Below are 20,337 nucleotides of genomic sequence, written 5' to 3' on the forward strand. Positions count from 1 at the left end.
TGTATATTTGTGCACTTGTAATGCTACTGTGACACTGCAATTTCATAGAAAAGCTACAGCACGATACAGGCCCTTTGGCCCACAAAGCTGTGCTGAACATGTTCTTACCTGAGTAATTACCTAGGGTTACCCATAGCCCTCTATTTTTCTGAGCTCCATACACCTATCCAGGAGTCCCTTAAAAGATCCTATAATGTCCGCCTCCACCACCGTCGCTGACAGCCTATTCCAAGCACTCACCACTCTCTGCATAAAAAAAATTATCCCTGATATCTCCTTTGTACTTCCAAGCACCTTAAAACTGTGCCCTCTCGTGCTAGCCATTTCCACCCTGGGAAAAAGCCTCTGACTATCTACACAATCAATGCCTTTCATCATCTTGTACACCTCTATCAGGTCACCTCTCATCCTCAGTTGCTTCAAGGATAAAAGGCCAAGTTCACTCTACCTATTCTCAGAAGGCATGCTCCCGAATCCAGGCAACATCCTTATAAATCTCCTCTACACCCTTTCTATAGTTTCCACCTCCTTCCTATAGGGAGGTGATCAGAACTGAGCACAGTTCTCCAAGTGGGGTCTGACCAGGGTCCTATATAGCTGCAACATTACCTTTCGGCTCATAAACTCAATCCCACGATTGATGAAGGCCAATGCACCGTATGCTTTCTTAACCAGAGTCAACCTGCACAGCAGCCTTGAGTGTCCTATGGACTCAGACCCCAAGATCCCTCTGATCCTTAACACAGCCAAGAGTCCTACCATTAATACTATATTCTGTCATCGTACTTGACCTACCAAAATGAATGATCTCACACTTATCTGGGTTGAACTCTATCTGCCAACTCTCAGATCAGTTTTGCATCCTATCAATGTCCCTCTGTGACCTCTGACAGCCCTCCACACTATCCACAAAAACCTCCAACCTTTGTGTCATCAGCAAATTTACTAATCCATCCCTCCACTTCTTCATCCAGATCATTTATAAAAATCAGGAAGAATAGGGGTACCAGAACAGATCCCTGAGGCACACCACTGGTAACTGACCTCCATGCAGAATATGACCCGTCTACAACCACTCTTTGCCTTCTGCGGGCAAGGCAGTTCTGGAAAATATAGGAGTATGTAGGAAATGTAGGAAAATAGTGATATTGTATGAATATTATTTCTACTGAAACCATTGATTTTGTTATAACAGAAGAAAGAAGAAAACATGATTATATTCAATGCATTGTTAATGTGCCCCAGCTTGATCAACTAATTGCAGCTACTCAAAAAGGAATGATTTTGCTTTATAACAACCAAGTAAGTCCAGAATCAACTTCCCTCTTTATTGTTATCAAAAAAATTCTGAAGGTATCTGGCTAAACTTTAAATTTCATTGAGCCATTTACTCAGAAGTCTTAGTGGAGAAAGTTACTGGTCCTTATTTATAAGGTTAACGTGAACACAATGTGCCAAGAAGCTTGTTTTGAAACCCTGTTTGGGAGCCAAAGTGTCTACTGCTTTTAGCTATAAGCCCTATCAGAGAACCCACAGAATATGACAAAAGTTGTGGAATTTATCTTTTGAAAAGCCAATACAGTTTAGAATTCTTAGCTTATCTCCCAGTTATAGTGAACTGAGCTCTGACCTACATAATTTGCAATGGTTGCTGTTCTCCATGACATTGACACTTCCGATTACTAAAAACATTGCTCAGCCTTAAAGCACATTCTCCATGACAACTACTGAACCTTTATTTATTTCATTTGGGAATTTAGCTTTTATTGATAAGGCCAGCACATATTGCCCATCCATTATTGTCTAAGTACAATAAGCTGCAATCTTGAGGTTCTGGTTAAGATAGCTCACGATGGCTAGGGCGTTCCAGGATCTAGACCAAGTGATAGTAAAAGAAATGGGTGGTGTGTAAGATGTAAACAAATCAGCAGTTGTTGGTATTTCCCACCTTCTGGAATTGAGTGTGGAGGGTGCAAATCTGGGAGTTTAGGTAAACATTCATCGTCATTATGTGCCATGTCATATGATGCAGGGGATCATGGTCTATGTCCATGATTGTTCATGGTAACGTTTTCAACAGAAGTGGTTTGCGTTTGCCTTCTCCTGGACAGTTTCTTTACAAGAAGGATGATCCCAGCCGTTATCATTACTCTTCAGAGATTGTCTGCCTGGCATCAGTGGCTGCATAATCAGGGCTTATGATATGCACCAGCAGCTCTTACGACCAACCACCACCTGTTCCCATGGCTTCACGTGACCCTGATTGGGGGGGCTAAGCAGGTGCTACACCTTACCTAAGGATGACCTGCAGGCTAGCAGAGGGAAAGAGTGCCTTACGCCTCCTTTGGTTTCCCTACCCCTCCACACTTCGTTGCATTAGCCTAAATTAATATATGCAGTGGATTTGCAGGTGGTCCAATCAGCAGCCACAGCTCACTGATAATAGAGGCTTTAATGAATGGTTGTGTTAGTGGATGATGAGGTGTCATTCAAGCTAGATGTTTTGTCTTGGATAGTATCAAGCTTCTTGAGTGTTGCTGGATGCGTTCTTGTGCCATCAAGTGGAAAGTATGCCAATTTACATATAATGAAAAGACGTTGGAGTGTTAGGAGATAAGTTACTCACCACAGGATATGGGCATTGAAGAACTAAGAAGTTGCAAGAAGGGGTGGGGATGTGCCTGTTACCTGCCATCACATACTCATGTCACACATCCAGTCCCATGTTCTAAGTGACACAAGTTACTACAAAGCCCATAATGCAGGGAGAGATCTGAGCAATATTTTTCTTGTAGTGAAAAGCAGTGGCAGGTAGTCAAAAGTACTGAATACATTATCTTCACAAATAGCAATAATCCATGCACCTTAAGGGCAAAAAGCATTAATATCCCAGAGTGGAGATTATTGACTAGTGAAGTTTGGTTATTTATTAATGTAGAAATTGACCATAAGACATAGGAGCAGAATTAGCCCATTTCACCCATTGAGTCTGCTCTGCCATTCCATCATGGCTGATCGATTTTTTTTCCCTCCTCAGCCCCACTCCCAGCCTTCTCCCCATAACACTTGATGCAATGTCCAAACAAGAACTTAACACACACTGCCTCAAATATACCCAATGACCTGGCCTCCACAGCTGCCTGTGGTAATAAATTCCACAAATTCACCACCCTCTGTTCAAAGAAATTTCTCTGCATCTCTGATTTTAATGGATGCCCCTCTATCCTGAAGCTGTGCCCTCTTGTCCTAGACTCCCCCACCATGGAAAACATCCTTTTCACTTCTACTCTGTCTGGGGCTTTCAACATTCGAAAGATTTCAACAATGCTTCCCCCCACCATCCTTCTAAATTCCAATGAATACTAACCCAGAGCTATCAAATGATATCTCTTTAATTCCTGGAATCATTCTTGTGAACCTCCTCTGAAACCTCTCCAATGCCAGTATATATTTTCTCAGATGTGGAGCCCAAAACTGTTCGCAATACTCAAAGTGAGGCCTCACCAGTGCCTTATAAAGCCTCAGCACTACATCCCTGCTCTTGTATTTTAGACCACTTGAAATGAATGCTAACATTACATTTGCCTTCCTCACCACCGACACAATCTGCAAGTTAACTGTTTAGGGTGTTCTGCACAAGGACTCCCATGTCCCTTTGCATCTCAGATTTTTGGATTTTCTCCCTTTTAGAAAATAATCTGCACATTTATTTCTCCTACTAAAGTGCATGACCATGCATTTTCCAACTTTGTATTTCTTTTGTGACTTCCTTGCACTTTCTCCTAATCTATCTAAGTCCTTCTGAAGCCTGCCTGTTTCCATAACACTACTTGCCCCTCCACCAGTCTTTATATCATCTGCGAATTTGGCAACGAAGCCATCTATTCTATCATCTCAATCATAAAAAATCCTTTTATACTAACTCATAGCCTCCTACCAATCAGCCAATGTTACTAGCTTTCTTGTAACGCCATGGGTTCCTAACTTGGTAAGAAGCCTCATGTGTGGCACCTTGTCAAAAGCCTTCTGAAAGTCCAAATATTTCATAATTTAGAAAATTTATTAACATCTCATAATTTGATGGCATCAACAATGCATGAATGCTGATTGTAAAGTAACATTTCTACCAAAGTTAAATGCCCCTAGAAATGCCCAGTCCAATTATCCAATTATCTGATGGATGGAACTTCAGGTAAAAATCTGTCTCTATCTATCTATCTGTCTATATATAATATAAAGAAAATCCTTGAGGTAAGTGATTTGTATTCATTGACTGTCATGGTATACTGTATATTTTCTTAAGTCCACACTTTCTTTCAGTAATGAAAGATAAACCTGCATAATCCTGCATGCAGATTGGGATCATGACATCGCTCCTGAGAAATCAGGAGTTTTGTGTTTTCATTTCTGCAGTCAGTGAACACAGGAAGACCACCAGAAAATAAAAGCATTGCACCTACTTGTGGGTTAGCTAACTGGGATTCTTACTTGCCAACATAATTTTGTTTGATGGGTGATTGTAATTGCTGGAGAGATTATAAAAAATCATATTGTTTTGTAATATTTTGATCAATTAATGTTATGGTGGGAAATGGGCTCGGTGGGGGTGGGAAGGTGGAATCTCTTCCAATTGTAGATTGTGCTGCTTCATCCAATCTGTTTTGTATGTGGGCAGTGGAATACATAGGAGGAAATTCACAAGTAATAGCTGAAACATTCCTATTAATAATTGGGACTAGAAGTTCCTGTTGGCCAGGCTCCTATCTGATGACAATGTAACCTCCATGCTTCTAACATGGGCTCATCCACTTCCAGGATGGTTTGTCTCCAGAGTTTTTGCTTCTCCTTCAACTGATATCGTCCATTTTTATTCTCTATTTTTATTAGTTTGACCTGTCATTTTTCACTGTTGTTGGTTCTGGCTTATCCAATTAGCCTGTTTTGACTTTCAATTCAATCTGGCCCAAGGCTGCAGGCAGCATTACCTCATTGCTGCTCCATCAAATAAGTATTTGTGTCTAATGTCACTTCAATTGTTCGCTCCAAACTCAAGCAGTTCAAACCAGTTCCAGGTGGCTCAGGACTGTTGTCAGGCCACACACCTCAGTTCATAGTTTGCTGACATCATAAGTCTGTGGTTTTTGGCCAATACTGCCTTTGATGCCTTTGGGATATATTCGGAAAAGTGTACATTACCAAGAGGTTATGTTGTTGTATTTCCTTGCAAATCTAAAACAACATCATCCAAATTGTCCAACCTTTTGTAATCTAACAGACAAAAATAGAAGTTCATTGCAAATTCTGAACTGCACGCTATTCTGAAAGTGATAAATAACACATTCTTTGTGGTGTTGGGGTCTTAAGGCTGAAACTCTTTTCTTTACAATGGTGTGGGAATATCTTCATTAAATAGACAACTGTAGTTGATGGAGATGAGCCCAGTTTATAATCTGCAGGACAGCAACTAGTGGTTCATAAATCTGACCTCACCAACATGACCAACGTCATGAGAAAGAATATAAACATAACCGTGAGTTCATAGCATGATTGCATATGCAAGATTATAATGTACAGCCATAGTGATCTTTGAAGTAAAAAAATTTAACAAAAGTTTCAGCTTCCTTGAGTGGGTAATAAATCAGCCATGATGGAGTGGCAGAGCAGATTCGATGAGCTGAATGGCCGAATTCTGTTCCTATGTCTTATGGAGGCTTTCATTGTTTCATTGGAGCACTCAGACATTATTAATCTGATTATCTGTTGTCAATTTCTGCAGACCAAAGAATATATGTGATGAGGAAAAAACTTTTAATATACCATTACCGATGGTTTAAAATAATGTCTGTTTGTATTTGTTTATAAGTTAGCTCATCACTGACAACATGTTCCTGTAAAAGTCACTGGAACGATGATATGTTGCAAGACTTAATGAGTTATGTGGAATTTTTCACTGATAGGATGTTTTGCATCCTTAGAGAGCTGCATATACTGTTGTCAACTCCTATATTTACACTCAAGCATATTTAATGACTTCTTTCCCATTAACATTCTAATCAAAATGTTATTGGATCACAGATTTTATGTTGATAATAAACCATCTGTTAAAGTTAATTTCATTTCCGAATCTGACTTAACAAATTTTCATTTTTGTAAAATACATTAATCACTTCCAAGGTGATTCAATCTGTCATAGGAAATATAATGAAATTTTAATATCTTGATCACTAATAGAGAATTTTCTATAAATCTGGAGTAGCTGAGGCTCTCCGGTGGTGTTGACCATGAATGTTGTGTCCTATTTGTCTACATGATGTGCAAGCCAGGGCATTGTGATATGGAGAAGATGCTGTTGCCCATGCAGAGTCTTGCCCTCTTCACCCAGCTTAAGAATCTGAGGAATGGCAGAGATCAGTACGTTGTGGCACCAGCAGCGTTACAAGAGTTGCCAGTCAGTGTTGAACTCAGCTCAGCACTGTCTTGGGAACTCCAGCACTGGATATTTCTTTGCGGTTTACTCCCAAAGCCTTCCCCATGAGTGAGCATAGCTGCGAGGCAACAGATGTTCAACCCAGGGCATTTTGAAAATCCGGACTCCCGCACCATCAACGTGGGTTCCAACGGCCATGGATTCGCCCCGGCTGACGATCTCGCCTGCCCCAGCGACCCAGGGCATTTTGAAAATCCGGACTCCAGCACCATCAACGCGGGTTCCAACGACCATGGACAGCTTCAAAGTGATTGCGCAACCACCGACTGCAACTCCAGCCTTGAACTCCAGGCCAGGTCTTCACATGCTGCGATTGTGACTCCCGTCTCCCCTTCCCCCACCACCACTCTGCAATCCCCTCTCCCTCAGATCCCATCGTCAGCTCCTGGGCCGTCAGAAGCTCCATCTTCCTCTCATCCCAACCCTTCCCTCTCCACTGACACTACCAGCCTCCCTCCCCCCTCTGATCCCATCTCTCATCCGTGCTGGGTCTTCACCATTCCCTCCGACCTTCAACTCTCTGAGGCAGAGCGCTCTGTCCTCATTAAGGGCCTCAGCTTTGTGCCCCTTCGCCCACACCTCAGTGAGTTCTGCGTACGCCATGACGCTGAACTCTTCTTCTGCCGGCTCCGTCTCCGAGCTTACTTCTTGGACAAGGACTCTCCTACCCCCATCGATGACCCCTTCTCCCATCTTCAACCCTCCTCCTCTTCATGGACACCCCGCTCTGGTCTTCTACCTGCTCTGGATCTCTTCATTGCTAATTGCCAACAGGACATCAACTGTCTTGACTTCACAACACCCTGTTCCAATTCCAACCTCACTCCTTCCGAACGCTCTGCTCTCCGCTCCCTCCGCACCAATCCAAACCTCACTATAAATCCCGCTGATAAGGGGGGAGCTGTTGTTGTCTGGCGTACTGACCTCTACCTGGCCGAGGCACAGCGACAACTCTCTGATACCTCCTCTTATTTACCCCTTGATCATTATCCCACTAAGGAGCACCAGGCCATTGTCTCCTATACCATCACCAACCTTATTAGCTCTGGGGATCTCCCATCCACTGCCACCAACCTCATAGTTCCCACACCCCGCACTTCCCGTTTCTACCTCCTACCCAAGATCCACAAACCTGCCTGTCCAGGTAGACCTATTGTCCCAGCTTGCTCCTGCCCCACTGAACTCATTTCTGCATGCCTTGACACTGTCTTATCCCCCCTTGTTCAATCTCTTCCCACCAATGTTCATGACACTTCTCATGCTTTGAACTTTTTCAATGATTTTAAGTTCCCTGGCCCCCTCCATCTTATTTTCACAATGGACGTCCAGTCCCTATATACCTCCATCCCCCACCGAGATGGTCTTGAAGCTCTTTGTTTTTTTTGGGATTCCAGACCTAACCAATTCCCCTCTACCATCACACTCCTCCGTCTAGCGGAATTAGTTCTTACTCTCAATAATTTCTCCTTTGGCTCCTCCCACTTCCTCCAAACCAAGGGTGTAGCCATGGGCACCCGTATGGGTCCCAGTTATGCCTGCCTTTTTGTTGGCTTTGTGGAACATTCCATGTTCCAAGGCTATACCGGTATCCATCCCCCTCTTTTCCTTCGCTACATCGACGACTGCATTGGTGCTGCCTCTTGCACGCGTGCTGAGCTCGTCGATTTCATTAACTTTGCCTCCAACTTTCACCCTGCCCTCAAATTTCCCTGGTCCATTTCCGACACCTCCCTCCCCTTTCTTGATCATTCTGTCTCCATCTCTGGAGACGGCCTATCTACTGATATCTACTATAAGCCTGCAGACTCTCACAGCTACCTGGACTATTCCTCTTCCCACCCTGTCTCTTGCAAAAAGGCTATCCCCTTCTCACAATTCCTCCGTCTCCGCCGCATCTGCTCTCAGGATGAGGCTTTTCATTCCAGGACGAAGGAGATGTCTTCCTTTTTTAAACAAAGGCGTTTCCCTTCGTCCACCATCAACTCTGCTCTCAAACGCATCTCTCCCATTTCCCGCACGTCTGCCCTCACCCCATCCACCCGCCACCCCACTCGGGATAGGGTTCCCCTTGTCCTTACCTACCACCCCACCAGCCTCCAGGTCCAACATATAATTCTCCGTAACTTCCGCCACCTCCAACGGGATCCCACTACCAAACACATTTTTCCCTCCCCCCTTTCTGTTTTTCGCAGGGATCGCTCCCTACGTGACTCCCTTGTCCACTTGTCCCCCCCATCCCTTCCCACCGATCTCCCTCCTGGCACTTATCCTTGTAAACGGAACAAGTGCTACACCTGCCCTTACACTGCCTCCCTCACCACCATTCAGGGCCCCAGACAGACCTTCCAGGTGAGGCGACACTTCACCTGTGAGTCAGCTGGTGTGCTATACTGTGTCCGGTGCTCCCGGTGTGGCCGTTTATATATTGGTGAGACCCGACGCAGACTGGGAGACCGTTTCGCTGAACACCTATGCTCGGTCCGTCAGAAAAAGCAGGATCTCCCAGTGGTCACACATTTTAATTCCACGTCCCATTCCCATTCTGATATGTCTATCCATGGCCTCCTCTATTGTCAAAATGAATCCAAACTCAAGTTGGAGGAACAACACCTTATATACCAGCTGGGTAGCTTCCAACCTGATGGCATGAACATTGACTTCTCTAACTTCCGTTAATGCCCCTCCTCCCCTTCTTACCCCATCCCTGACATATTTCGTTGTTTGCCTGTTCTCCATCTGCCTCTGGTGCTCCCCCCCCCCTTCTTTCTCCTGAGGCCTCCCGTCCCATGATCCTTTCCCTTCTCCAGCTCTGTATCACTTTCGCCAATCACCTTTCCAGCTCTTAGCTTCATCCCTCCACCTCCTGTCTTCTCCTATCATTTCGCATTTCCCCCTCCCCCCCACTACTTTCAAATCTCTTACTATCTTTCCTTTCGGTTAGTCCTGATGAAGGGTCTCGGCCCGAAACGTCGACAGTGCTTCTCCCTATAGATGCTGCCTAGTCTGCTGTGTTCTACCAGCATTTTGTGTGTGTTGTTGTTTGAATTCCCAGCATCTGCAGATTTCCTCGTGTTTGTAGATGTTTGAAATCAGAGTTTTCCTTCTAGATGTGCTGTCAACCACATCTGATAGGTCCCATTTGCCTGAAGCAACTGGTTTTAAAGCACCAGTGATCTGCCTTTGACCCTACTCCTGTCAGTAGAAATTGTTCCACTGGGCCTAGTAGCTAAGCCATAGGTGAAGGCCAAGACAAATAAGAGAATATCTGCAAATGCAGGAAATCCAGGCAACATGCACAAAGTGCAGGAGTTACTCAGCAGACCAGTCAGCAGCTACGGGAAAAAAAGTAAATTGTCAATGTTTCATGCTGACACCCTTCATCGGGACTGGAGAAAAAAGGATGAGAAGTCAGAGTAAAAAGCTGGGGAGAGGGCAGGAAGAAATACCAGGTAGTGGGTGATAGGTGAAACTGGGAGAGGGGGAGGAGTGAAGTAAAGAGCTTGGAAGTTGATTGGTGAAAGAAATAAGGGAGTATCTGATAGGAGAGGACATCAATGAAAGGGAAGGAAGAGCACCCAGTGGGAGGTGATGGGCAAGTAAGGAGATAAAGAATGAGAGGGAAATGGGAATAGGGAATGATGAAGGGGGGGGCAGTTACCAGAAATTTGAGAGATCGATGTTCATGCCATCAGGTTGGGGGCTACGCAGACAGAATATAAGGTTTTGTTCCTCCATCCTGAGTGTGGCTGCATCATGACAGTAATGGAGTCCATGGACTAACATGTTGAAATTGAAATGGGAAGTAGAATGGATGGCTACTGGGAGATCTTGCTTTTTTTGGCAGACAGAGCATAGGTGCAAGGTGAAGCCGTCTCCCAATCTATGTCTGGCCTCACCAATATACATGAGGCTACACTGGGAGTGCTGGATACAGTAGATGACCCCAACAGACTCGTAGGTGAAGTGTCGCCTCACCTGGAAGGACTGTATGGGGCTCTGAATGGTAGTGAGGGAGGAGGTGCAGGGGCAGGTGCAGCACTTGTTCCACTTGCAAAAATAAGTTCCAAGAGGGAGATAAGTGGGGTGGGACAAATGGCCAAGGGAATCGTGTTGGAAATGATCACAGTGGAAAGCGGATAGTGGGGGTGGGAACCCGTTGGAGGTGGCGAAAGTTACAGAGAATTATATGCTGGACGCGAAGGCTGGTGGGGTGGTTGGTGAAGGTCAGGAGCTGATCTTGGTTGTCAGAGGCCATTTGAGATGCATGCCATTGGCAGCATTTAACAGTTAGTGGGAACTTATCTGCAATACCTCCCCTAGCTATGATAACCTTAAGAAATCAGTTTAGAATATGAACATATAATCTGGAGTATTATAACATCTAAATTGAAGAAATTCACAACTGCTGCCAAAATTTGTCAAAGTTCATTGCATAATTTTGTTCATTTTTATGTATTCATTTTTGGAAATGGATATCACATATTTATTTCCTAACCTCAGTTTTACTTGAGAAGATAGTGATGAGCTGTGTTTTTGATGTTTCATGGGTATTGTGATGCTACTGCTCAAATGTTACCAGGTAGTGTTCTGGAGTTTAAACCCATCGATGATAAAGAAGCAATAATATTTCTCAAGTCATGAAGCGAATATACTTTGAGATGTTTCATTGTGTCAGTTGCTGTTGTTCTTTTTGATTAGAGAGATCATATTGAAAGATTGTGCATTTTGTGGATGGTATGTGCTGTATAGTAGGGACATATTTTCTAACACATGAATCAAACTTTAACCCAACCAATACAAATACGATGAAAGTCAACAGAAAAGAACTTGACAATATACCAGAATGCTGAATGAAAAAAATATGGAAGAGATGTGTAATTCAATGACAACATTGTGAAGGAGTCATTGGTAATTGCAAGTAGATTGAAAATACATCTGCATAGTGTCCATAATCCAAAAGGAAAATAAAACTAACTTGAATGACTAGAATGCTATTGAATTAATTTTCCATACAATATCCTGCAAATGTTGTACATCTGGAAATAAAGTAAAAATGCTGCGAGCATTCATAAGGCCTTAAGATATAGGAGCAGAATTTGGCCATTTGGCCCATCGAGTCTGCTCTGCCATTTCATCTTGGCTGATCCATTTTCCCTCTCAACCCCATTCTTCTGCCTTCTCCCCATAACTTTTGAAGCCCTTACTAATCAAGAACCTATCAACTTCTTCCTTAAATGCATCCAATGACCTGGCCTCCACAGCTGCCGGTGGCAATGAATTTCACAGATTCACCACCCTCTAACTGAAGAAATTCCTCCTCATCTGCATTTTAAATAGGTGTCTCTTGATTCTGAGGCGGTGCCTTCTGGTCCTAGACTCCCCCACTATAGGAAACATCCTCTCCACATCCACTCTATCTAGGTCTTTCAACAATTAACAGTTTTCAATGAGATCCCCCTTATTTGTCTTAATTCCAGCAAATACCAGCCCAAAGCCATCAAATGTTCCTCAAATGATAACCATATCCTTCCCAGAATCTTTCTTGTGAACCTCCTCTGAACCCTCTCCAATGTCAGCACATCCTTTCTTAGATATGGTGACCAAAACTACTCACACTATTTCAAGTGAGACCTCACTAGTGCTATATAAAGCCATACCATTAAATCATTGCTCTTATATTCTAGTCCTCTCAAAATGAATGCTATAGTTGCATTTGTCTTTCTCACTACCCATTCAGCCTGCAAGCTAACCATTAGGGAATTCTGCCCGAGGACTCCCAAATCCCTTTGCACTTCAGATTTTTGAATTTTCTGCCTGTTTAAAAAGCAGTATGTTCTTTTGTTCCTTCTACCAATGCTCATGACTGTACACTTCCCGACATTGTATTCCATCTGTCACTTCTTTGCCCATTCTCCTGATCTGTCTAAGTCCTTCTGCAGCCTCCCTGCTTCCTCAACACTACCTGCCTCTCCCCTTTTCTTTGTATCGTCTGCAAACTGGGCCACAAGGCCATCCACTTAGCCATGCAACTCACTGACATACAACGAAAAAAGAAGCAGTCCAAACACCGTTGGCTGTGAAACACCACTAGTCACCAGCAGCCAACCAGATAATACTCCCTTTATTTTCCCACCTTGTGGTGAACTACATATACCTGTCTGGACATGCCCCTCTGCTGACTGCTCCTGTGGCTCCTCCCACAGACCCCTGTATAAAGGCGATTGGAGACACTGCTCCTTCCTCAGTCTCCAGGATGTTGTGTGGTGGTCTCTTGCTGCTGACGGTGCTTTCTTCCAGCCAATAAAAGCCTACCTTAACTCACGTCTCCGAGAGTTATTGATGGTGCATCACACCTTTTGCCTCCTACCTATCAGCCAGTGCTCTGTCTACGTTAGTTTCTTTCCTGTAATACTGTGAGCTCTTAAGTTGTTAAGCAGTCTCCTGTGTTCCACCTTATCAAAGGTTTTCTGATAATCCAAGTACACAGCATCAATCAATTCTCCTTTGTCTATTCTGCTTTTTTATTTCTTTAAAGAATTCAAGCAGATTTGTCAGGCAAGATTTTCACTTGAGGAAACCTTGCTGACTGCAGCCTATTTTATTATGTGCGTCCAAGTACCCTGAGACCTCACCCGTGAATCCAAAATCTTCCCAACTACTGAAGTCGGACTAATTGGCCTATAATTTCCTTTCTCCTGCCTCTCTCCCTTCTTCAAGAGTGGAGTGACATTCACAATTTTCCAGTCTTCCTCAAGGGAAAATCTTGCCTGACAAACCTGTTGGAATTCTTTGAAGAAATGACAAGCAGAATAGACAAAGGAGAATTGGCTGATGTTGTGTATTTGGATTTTCAAAAGGCCTATGACAAGGAGCCACACATGAGGCTGCTTAACAAGCTACGAACTCATGGTATTAACAGGAAAGATTCTAGCATGGACAACGCTGAGGCTTATTGGCAGGAGGCAAAGAATGGGAATAAAGAGAACCTTTTCTGGCTGGCTGGCAGTGACTAGTGGTGTTCCAGAGGGGTCTGTGTTGGGACTGATTATTTTTATGTTACATGTCAGTGATTTGGATAATGGAATTGATGGCTTTGCTGCAAAGTTTGTAGACGATAGCAAGGTAGGTGGAATGGCAGATAGCTTTGAGGAAGCTGAGAGGTTACAGAAGGACTTAGACAGAATAGGAGAATGGGCAAAGATATGGGAGATGGAATACAGCAGGGTTGGGAAGAGTATGGTCATGCACTTTGGTAGAAAAAATGAAAGGGTTGACTATTTTCTTAAGTGGAGAGAAAATTCAAAAACCTGAGGTGCAAATAGACTTCGAATCTTTGTACAGGGTTCTCTAAAGGTTAATTTGCAGGTTGAGTCTGTGGTGAGGAAGGCAAATACAATGTTAGCATTCATTTCAAGAGGACTTGAATATAAAAGGAAGGATGTATTGTTGAGAATTTAAGGCCTCACTTGGAGTATTGTGAACAGCTTTTGACCCCTTAGAAAGGATGTGCTAAAACTGGAGAGGGTTGAAAGGAGGTTCACGAAAATGATTTCTGGATTGAATGACTTGTCATATGAAGAACGTTTGATGTCTCTGCTCCTGCACTCACTGGAATGCAGAAGAAGGAGGAGTGACCTAATTGAAAGCTGTCGAATATGTTTGACCTTGATAGAGTGGATGTGGAGAGAATGTTTCCTTTGATGGAAGAGTCTAAGAACAGAGGACACAGCCTCAGAATATAGGGGCATCCTTTCAGAACGGAGTTAAGGAGGAATTTCTTTAGCCAGAGAGTGGTGAATCTGTGGAATTCTTTGCCACAGCTTTGGAGCCCAAGTCTTTATGTATATTTAATGCAGAGGTTGGTCATGCATGAAGGGATGCGGAGAGAAGGCAGAAGCTTGGGGCTGAGAGAAAAATTGGATCAGCCGTGATGAAACAGCGGAGCAGACTCGATGGTCTAAATGGCCTAATTCTGCTCCTATATCTTATGGTCTTAAGGTCTTACCTGGAAACTGCAGTGTTGGATGGATGTGGCTTCATCATCAATGACCCTCCACTGGAAACTTCAACTGAGTCAAAGGACCCAGACTTGGGCAGTTAGGATGCAAGTTTAGGGAAAGCTGAAGAAGAAGCTTGGAAGATGGATGGGAAGAATGTTCAGACTGGTAGTTTGGATGGTGTCATGGACAGCTTGAAGGTGAGGTAGGTGTTGAAATAAGACAGCATTATTAAATTGGCAGGATGAATGATGTTCACGTTGTGATGTGTTTCCGGTTTCTGGACATCCCGTTTTTTGTTGCTATTTTTGTGTGATTTTGATCGGAGCAGTCTGGCCCTGTGGCCTGCTGATAACAAAGACACAGCAGTGGGTTAGGCTGAACTGAGCTGGACTGAATATGCCTGGACTCCTTTGATAACTTTGTTGTTTTGCATTTTTATGTTCTGTGTTTTTTGCTCTTTTTTGCCGTTTGGACGATTTGTTCATTTTTTTTTAATGCGTTAGGAGTTTTATAGTTTTCTTTGAACCGGCTTCATGGTTTTCTTTGTTTCATGGCAGTCTATGGGAAGACGAATCACAGGGTTGTATACTGCATAATACTTAGATAATAAATATACTTTGAATCTTTGTATCTTAGAAATACAGGATCAGGTCATGTCTTGAGACTAGAGAAATTATTGGGAAGAGGACTGGGATGTCTGAGCTCATGCTTGGGATATTAGGTGTCAGGGGTTCAGAAGTGAATGTGGGTGAGTGGTGGCTGTCAGTGAAAGTTGGGAGGAAAGAAAAGTATCATACACTGACCTGTCAAGCATCCAAATCTGCCGCTGCACTTGGCAGAACCTGTTGCCAGGACCCACTTGAAACATCATCCCCTACAGGAACTTTTCATGGGGAGTGATAGTGGGAGAAATCTAGTTAGAGGTGCAAGGGTGACTGGCACATAAAACTGCCCATATGAAGTTCACTTGTATAACACTGACATTTGGCTGAAACATATACTCTGGAGTGTTCTAGAGAAGGTGGATGTAGAGAGATTGTTTGTTGGTGTGGGAGAACCTAAAACTAAAGGTGCTCATTGAAAAATAAGGGCCATCCATTTAAAAAGAAAAAGGTGACATATTTTGATTTTCTCTGAGCATTGCAACTCTGACCATTGAGCAGTGCTGCACACATACTCAAGGCAATGGAGCTTTCTTGATCAGTAAACAATGAAAGCATTTCCACTGATAAATTGAATTGTGAAGTTGAGATCACAGTAATATCAAATACTTGAAATACTTGAAAGGCAGAATGCAATAAGTACTCACGTAACAAATTTCATCAGAAAGAAAAAATACATATACTGAATGGTTTTCTGGTAGAAGTAGAGATAGGACTGTCTTTGTTCACCATTTCAACAAGTGATGTCGGCTCCCTGAAGTCTATACAAAGCAACACGCACAAAATGCTGGAGGAACTCAGCAGGTCGGGCAACATCTATGAAAATGAATAAACATTTTATGTTTTGGGCTGAGACCATTCTTCAGGGCTGATATTGAAGGGGGAAAAAGGTGGAGGGAGGGGAAGGAGAATAGCTAGAAGGTGATAGGTGAAGCCAGGTTGGTAGGAAAGATGAAGGGCTGGAGAGGAAGAAATCTAATAGGAAAGGAGAGTGGACCATAGGAGAAAGGGAAGGAGGAAGGGATCCAGGGGGAAGTGGTAGGCAGGTGAGAATATGTAAAGGCCAGAATGGGGAATAGAAGAAGAGGGGAGGAGGAAATGGTTTTATTGGAAAGAGAAATCGATATTCATGCCATCAGGTTGGGGGCTACCCAGATAGAATATAACATGTTGCTCCTCCACCCTAAAGGTGGCCTCATCTTTGCACAAGAGACCATAGACCAACATGTCAAAATGGGAAAAGGAATCAAAATTAAAAGGTTTGGCCACCAGAAAGTTCTGCTTTTGTCAGATGGAGAGGAGGTGCCCAACAAAGCGGTCCCCCAATTTATGATGGGTCTCCCCAGTGTAGAGGAGGCCACATCAAGAACACTAGACCCAATAGATGACCCCAGCACATTCACAGGTGAAGTGTTATATCACTTGCAAGGACTGTATGGGGCCCTGAAAGGAGGTGAGGGAGATTGTGAATGGGCAGGCGTAGCACTTAGGCTGCTTGTAGGAATAAATATAGAGAAGGAGATTAGTGGGGAGAGATGAATGGAAAAGGGAATCATCGAGTGAGCAATCTGTAAAAAACGGAGAAGGTGGGGGAGGTAAAGATATGTTTAGTGGTAGTATCCCTACAAACAGGCATCACAAGAAAATGTAAAGTGGTTATACCTCCTTATACTGTCAGTTGGGACGGGCTATTGAACATGTGGGGAATGGACAATATAAATGCACCATGAAGAGTGCTAAATTAGCTAAGGGTGCAGTCTACTATTGTCAAAAATAGCCTGAGGCACATTCTGGCAACAGCCCTTTAATTGATGTGTTCAGTGAGATGCGAATTCCAAAACTTCAAACATTTTAAAGTTTGAATTATTAATTCTTCATCCTGGCCTCTGTAGCACTTTCTGGTTTTCAAATTCTCTTTGGTTTCTTTCGGGACACTATTTCCATTATGTTCAACATAGAAACAATGCCTGCATTACTTCATATGTTACTAATGTAGGAAGATGTTAGTTTTTTTTTTAGATCTATTGGATTACAAGTGTTGGAAAGTTCTTGCAAAATCACCTATGGATAACTAATAGTTAAAATTTTAAATGTGGCAATCTGGAAATCACTTTGATTGCAGTTTCCAATTTCTTTTACAGATGAATCTTCAGACATATACCAGCACTAGTGTGAGTATCCCATCCTCTCAGTTAGGTGAACCGTGACAGCTATGAGTGTAGTAAATGTATATTCAGGACCTAGGAACAAATTCTTGAAAAAGAGAAACTTCAGGAGTACTAATAAAAGGAATGATCTCAATAACCAACTGGATATGAGGGAATGCATCACTTCTGCTGGCAGCTCATTCCATAATCTCACAACCCTCCAAATGAAGAAGTTTCCTCTCATGTTTCCCTTAAACTTTTTACCTTTCACCCTTAACCCATGAGCTCTGGTTGTAGTTCCACACATCCTCAGTGGAAAAAGCCTGCTTGCATTTACCCTATTTATACCCCCTGTAATTTTGTATACCTCTATTAAATCTCCTCTCAATCTTCTACATTCCAAGGAAAAAAGTCCTATCCTATTCAATCTTTCCATATAATTCAGGTCCTTCAGACCCAAGTTATGAGGAAAGATTGAATTAGTTAGGACTTTATTCCTTGGAACGTAGAATTTGGAGGAATGAGTTCAAGAGCCACAAGGTAATGTTACAAAGTTCAAAAGTTCAAAATAAATTTACTATCAAAGTACATATATATCATTTCTTATGAACATGCTCAGTAAATAGAAAGATACAATAATAAATGAATAAATAAGCAATAAATATCGAGAACATGAAATGAAGAATTCTTGAATTGAAGTCCATAGGTTGTGAGGACAGTTCAGTGATGGAGTGATTGAAGTTGAGAGAAGTGATCCCCTCTGGTTCAAGAGCCTGATGGGTGAAGGGTAATAACTGTTCTAGAACCAGGTCCTGTGGGTCCTCATGCTCCTGTACCTCCTTCCTGATGGCAGCAGTGAGAAGAGAGCATGGCCTGGATGGTGGGGTTCCTTGATGATGATTGTAGATGTGCTCAATGGTGGGGAGGGCTATACCCATGATGGACTGGGCTGTATCCACTACTTTTTGTATGATTCTCCATTCAAGGGCATTGGTGTTTCCACACCAAGCCATGATGCAACCAGTCAATATACTCTACACCATATATATAGAGAGTTTGTTAAAGTTTCTGTTGACTTGCCAATTCTTTGCATTCTTCTGAGGAAGTAGAGGAGCTGTGCGCTTCCTAGTAATGGCACTCGCTGAACCCAGGACAAACACTCTGAAATGATAATGCCAAGGAATTTAAAGTTGCTGACCCCCTCCATCTGGACCCCCAACTGGACCACCAGTTTCCTCCACCTGTAGTCAGTAATCAGCCCCTTGGTCATGCTGACATTGTGTGTGAGGTTGTTGTTGTGGCACCACTCAACCAGAATTTCAATCTCCCTCCTATATGCTGATTCATCATCAGCTTTCATTCAGCTGATAATGGTAGTGTCGTCAGCAACCTTAAATATGGCATTGGACCTGTGGTTAGCCTCACAGTCATAAGTATCAAGTAAGTCGAGAATGAGGCTAAGCACTCAGCCATGTAGTACACCGGTGGCGATGGTGACCGTGGAGGCGATATTGTTGCCAATCCAAATCAACTGGGATCTGCAAGTGAGGAAATCAAGGATCCAGTTGCACAAAGGTATTCAGGCCTAGGTGTTGGAGCTTATTGATCAGTTTTGAGGGGATGATAGTGTTGAATGCCAAACTGTAGTTACTGAAGTGCATTCTGATATATGCATCTTCACTGCTCAGATGTTCGAGAGTTGAGTGAAGAATCAATGAAGTGGCATCTGCTGGTGACCTGTAATGATGATAGGCAATTTGGAGCAGATCTAAGTCACTCCTCAGGCAGGAGTTGATAAGTTTCATTACCAGCCTTCCAAAGCACTTCATCACAGTGGGTCAAAGTGCCTCTGGATGGTATTCATTGAGATTGATAAAACTCTGGTTAGACCACACTTGGAGTATTGTGTTTAGTTCTGCTTGCCTCATTGTAAGAAGGTTATAAAAGCTTGATTGAGGGTGCAGAGGAGATTTACCAGGACTAGCGAATATGTCTTATGAGGAAAGGTTGTGCAAGCTGGTGCTTTTCTCTTTGGAGTGAAGGGAAATGAAAAACAATACATAAAGGAGTGTAAGATTCATGAAAACCATAGACAGAGTGTAGAACCAGTGCTTTTTTTCGTTGGACAGCAATGGTGAATACCATTTAGAGGAGGTTTTGGAAGTAGGTTTTTTACACAGAGTGTGGTATGTTGCTGGAATGCACTGCCAGGGATACAGATAGAAGCTGATAGCACTATACCAGGGGCTGTTAGAGACACTTAGGTATTCATGAGGATGAATAAAGTGGAGGGTAATCAGCAGTTTAAGAGGGAAGGGTTGGATTGATTGGGAAGTAGTTTTATATAGGACAGTACAACATCATGGGCTGAGGGTCTGTACTATGCTGTCCTCTTCTACATCCACAGGAGTGACAAATATCATGCAAAATTTTGTTAATCATTGTTTATAGTTGTATTAATTAATTATTACTTTTACCTAGGATACTTCCCCAGTGTCTGGCTGTGATTACCTCAGCCACCTAAAACGAATTGTAACAGTCACTGAAAAGAGTATTATTGTCTGGGATCATAAACCAAAGAGTAAAAATCAGGTAAATCTGCTTATCTTGCCTTCTGGAAATTGGAAACTGAAAATGTTCTTGGAAATTACAGCTTTTCATGGTATTGTGAAAACTTTAATAAACAAAGATGTAATTTATCCAAATATCTTTGCATTTATGCTGATTGCAATTACAATCACTCATTCCATCATCTGGCTACTTCTTCCTGATCTTTTCCCAGTATTTTAGATTTTTCTTTTGAAAAGTTTGTCCCTTTTTCAGACTAGTTCAGAGTCTTTAAAGATAAAGTGTACAGGATGATTCTCAATATTCTAAAAGCAAAGTAGAATAGATATTGGAAATGTAAACTGATAATATCAATTTGAAATATTGTCTTTTTCCTTCTCTGTGCACCACTTTTATTTCATATTGTTATTATTTTGGAACAAAATGTGTAAACATAAGAACAAGCCAGCTCTTAGATTTCTTATCTTCAGCGA

At 42.7% G+C, this 20,337-nt stretch overlaps 1 protein-coding gene across 1 annotated transcript in view; it reads left to right on the forward strand.

Moving 5' to 3' along the window:
- Nucleotides 1-20,337, forward strand: part of LOC140730119 (WD repeat-containing protein 64-like) — a 118,146-nt gene that overhangs the window by 11,969 nt on the left and 85,840 nt on the right. Inside the window, exons 4-6 of the mRNA XM_073050255.1 lie at nt 1,196-1,302; nt 17,291-17,320; nt 19,778-19,888. Of these exons, the coding sequence (XP_072906356.1) occupies nt 1,196-1,302; nt 17,291-17,320; nt 19,778-19,888 (248 nt within the window). The remainder of the gene's footprint in view (nt 1-1,195; nt 1,303-17,290; nt 17,321-19,777; nt 19,889-20,337) is intronic.

This window comes from Hemitrygon akajei, chromosome 7, assembly GCF_048418815.1.
Source record: "Hemitrygon akajei chromosome 7, sHemAka1.3, whole genome shotgun sequence".
NCBI classification, from domain to species: Eukaryota; Metazoa; Chordata; class Chondrichthyes; order Myliobatiformes; family Dasyatidae; genus Hemitrygon; species Hemitrygon akajei.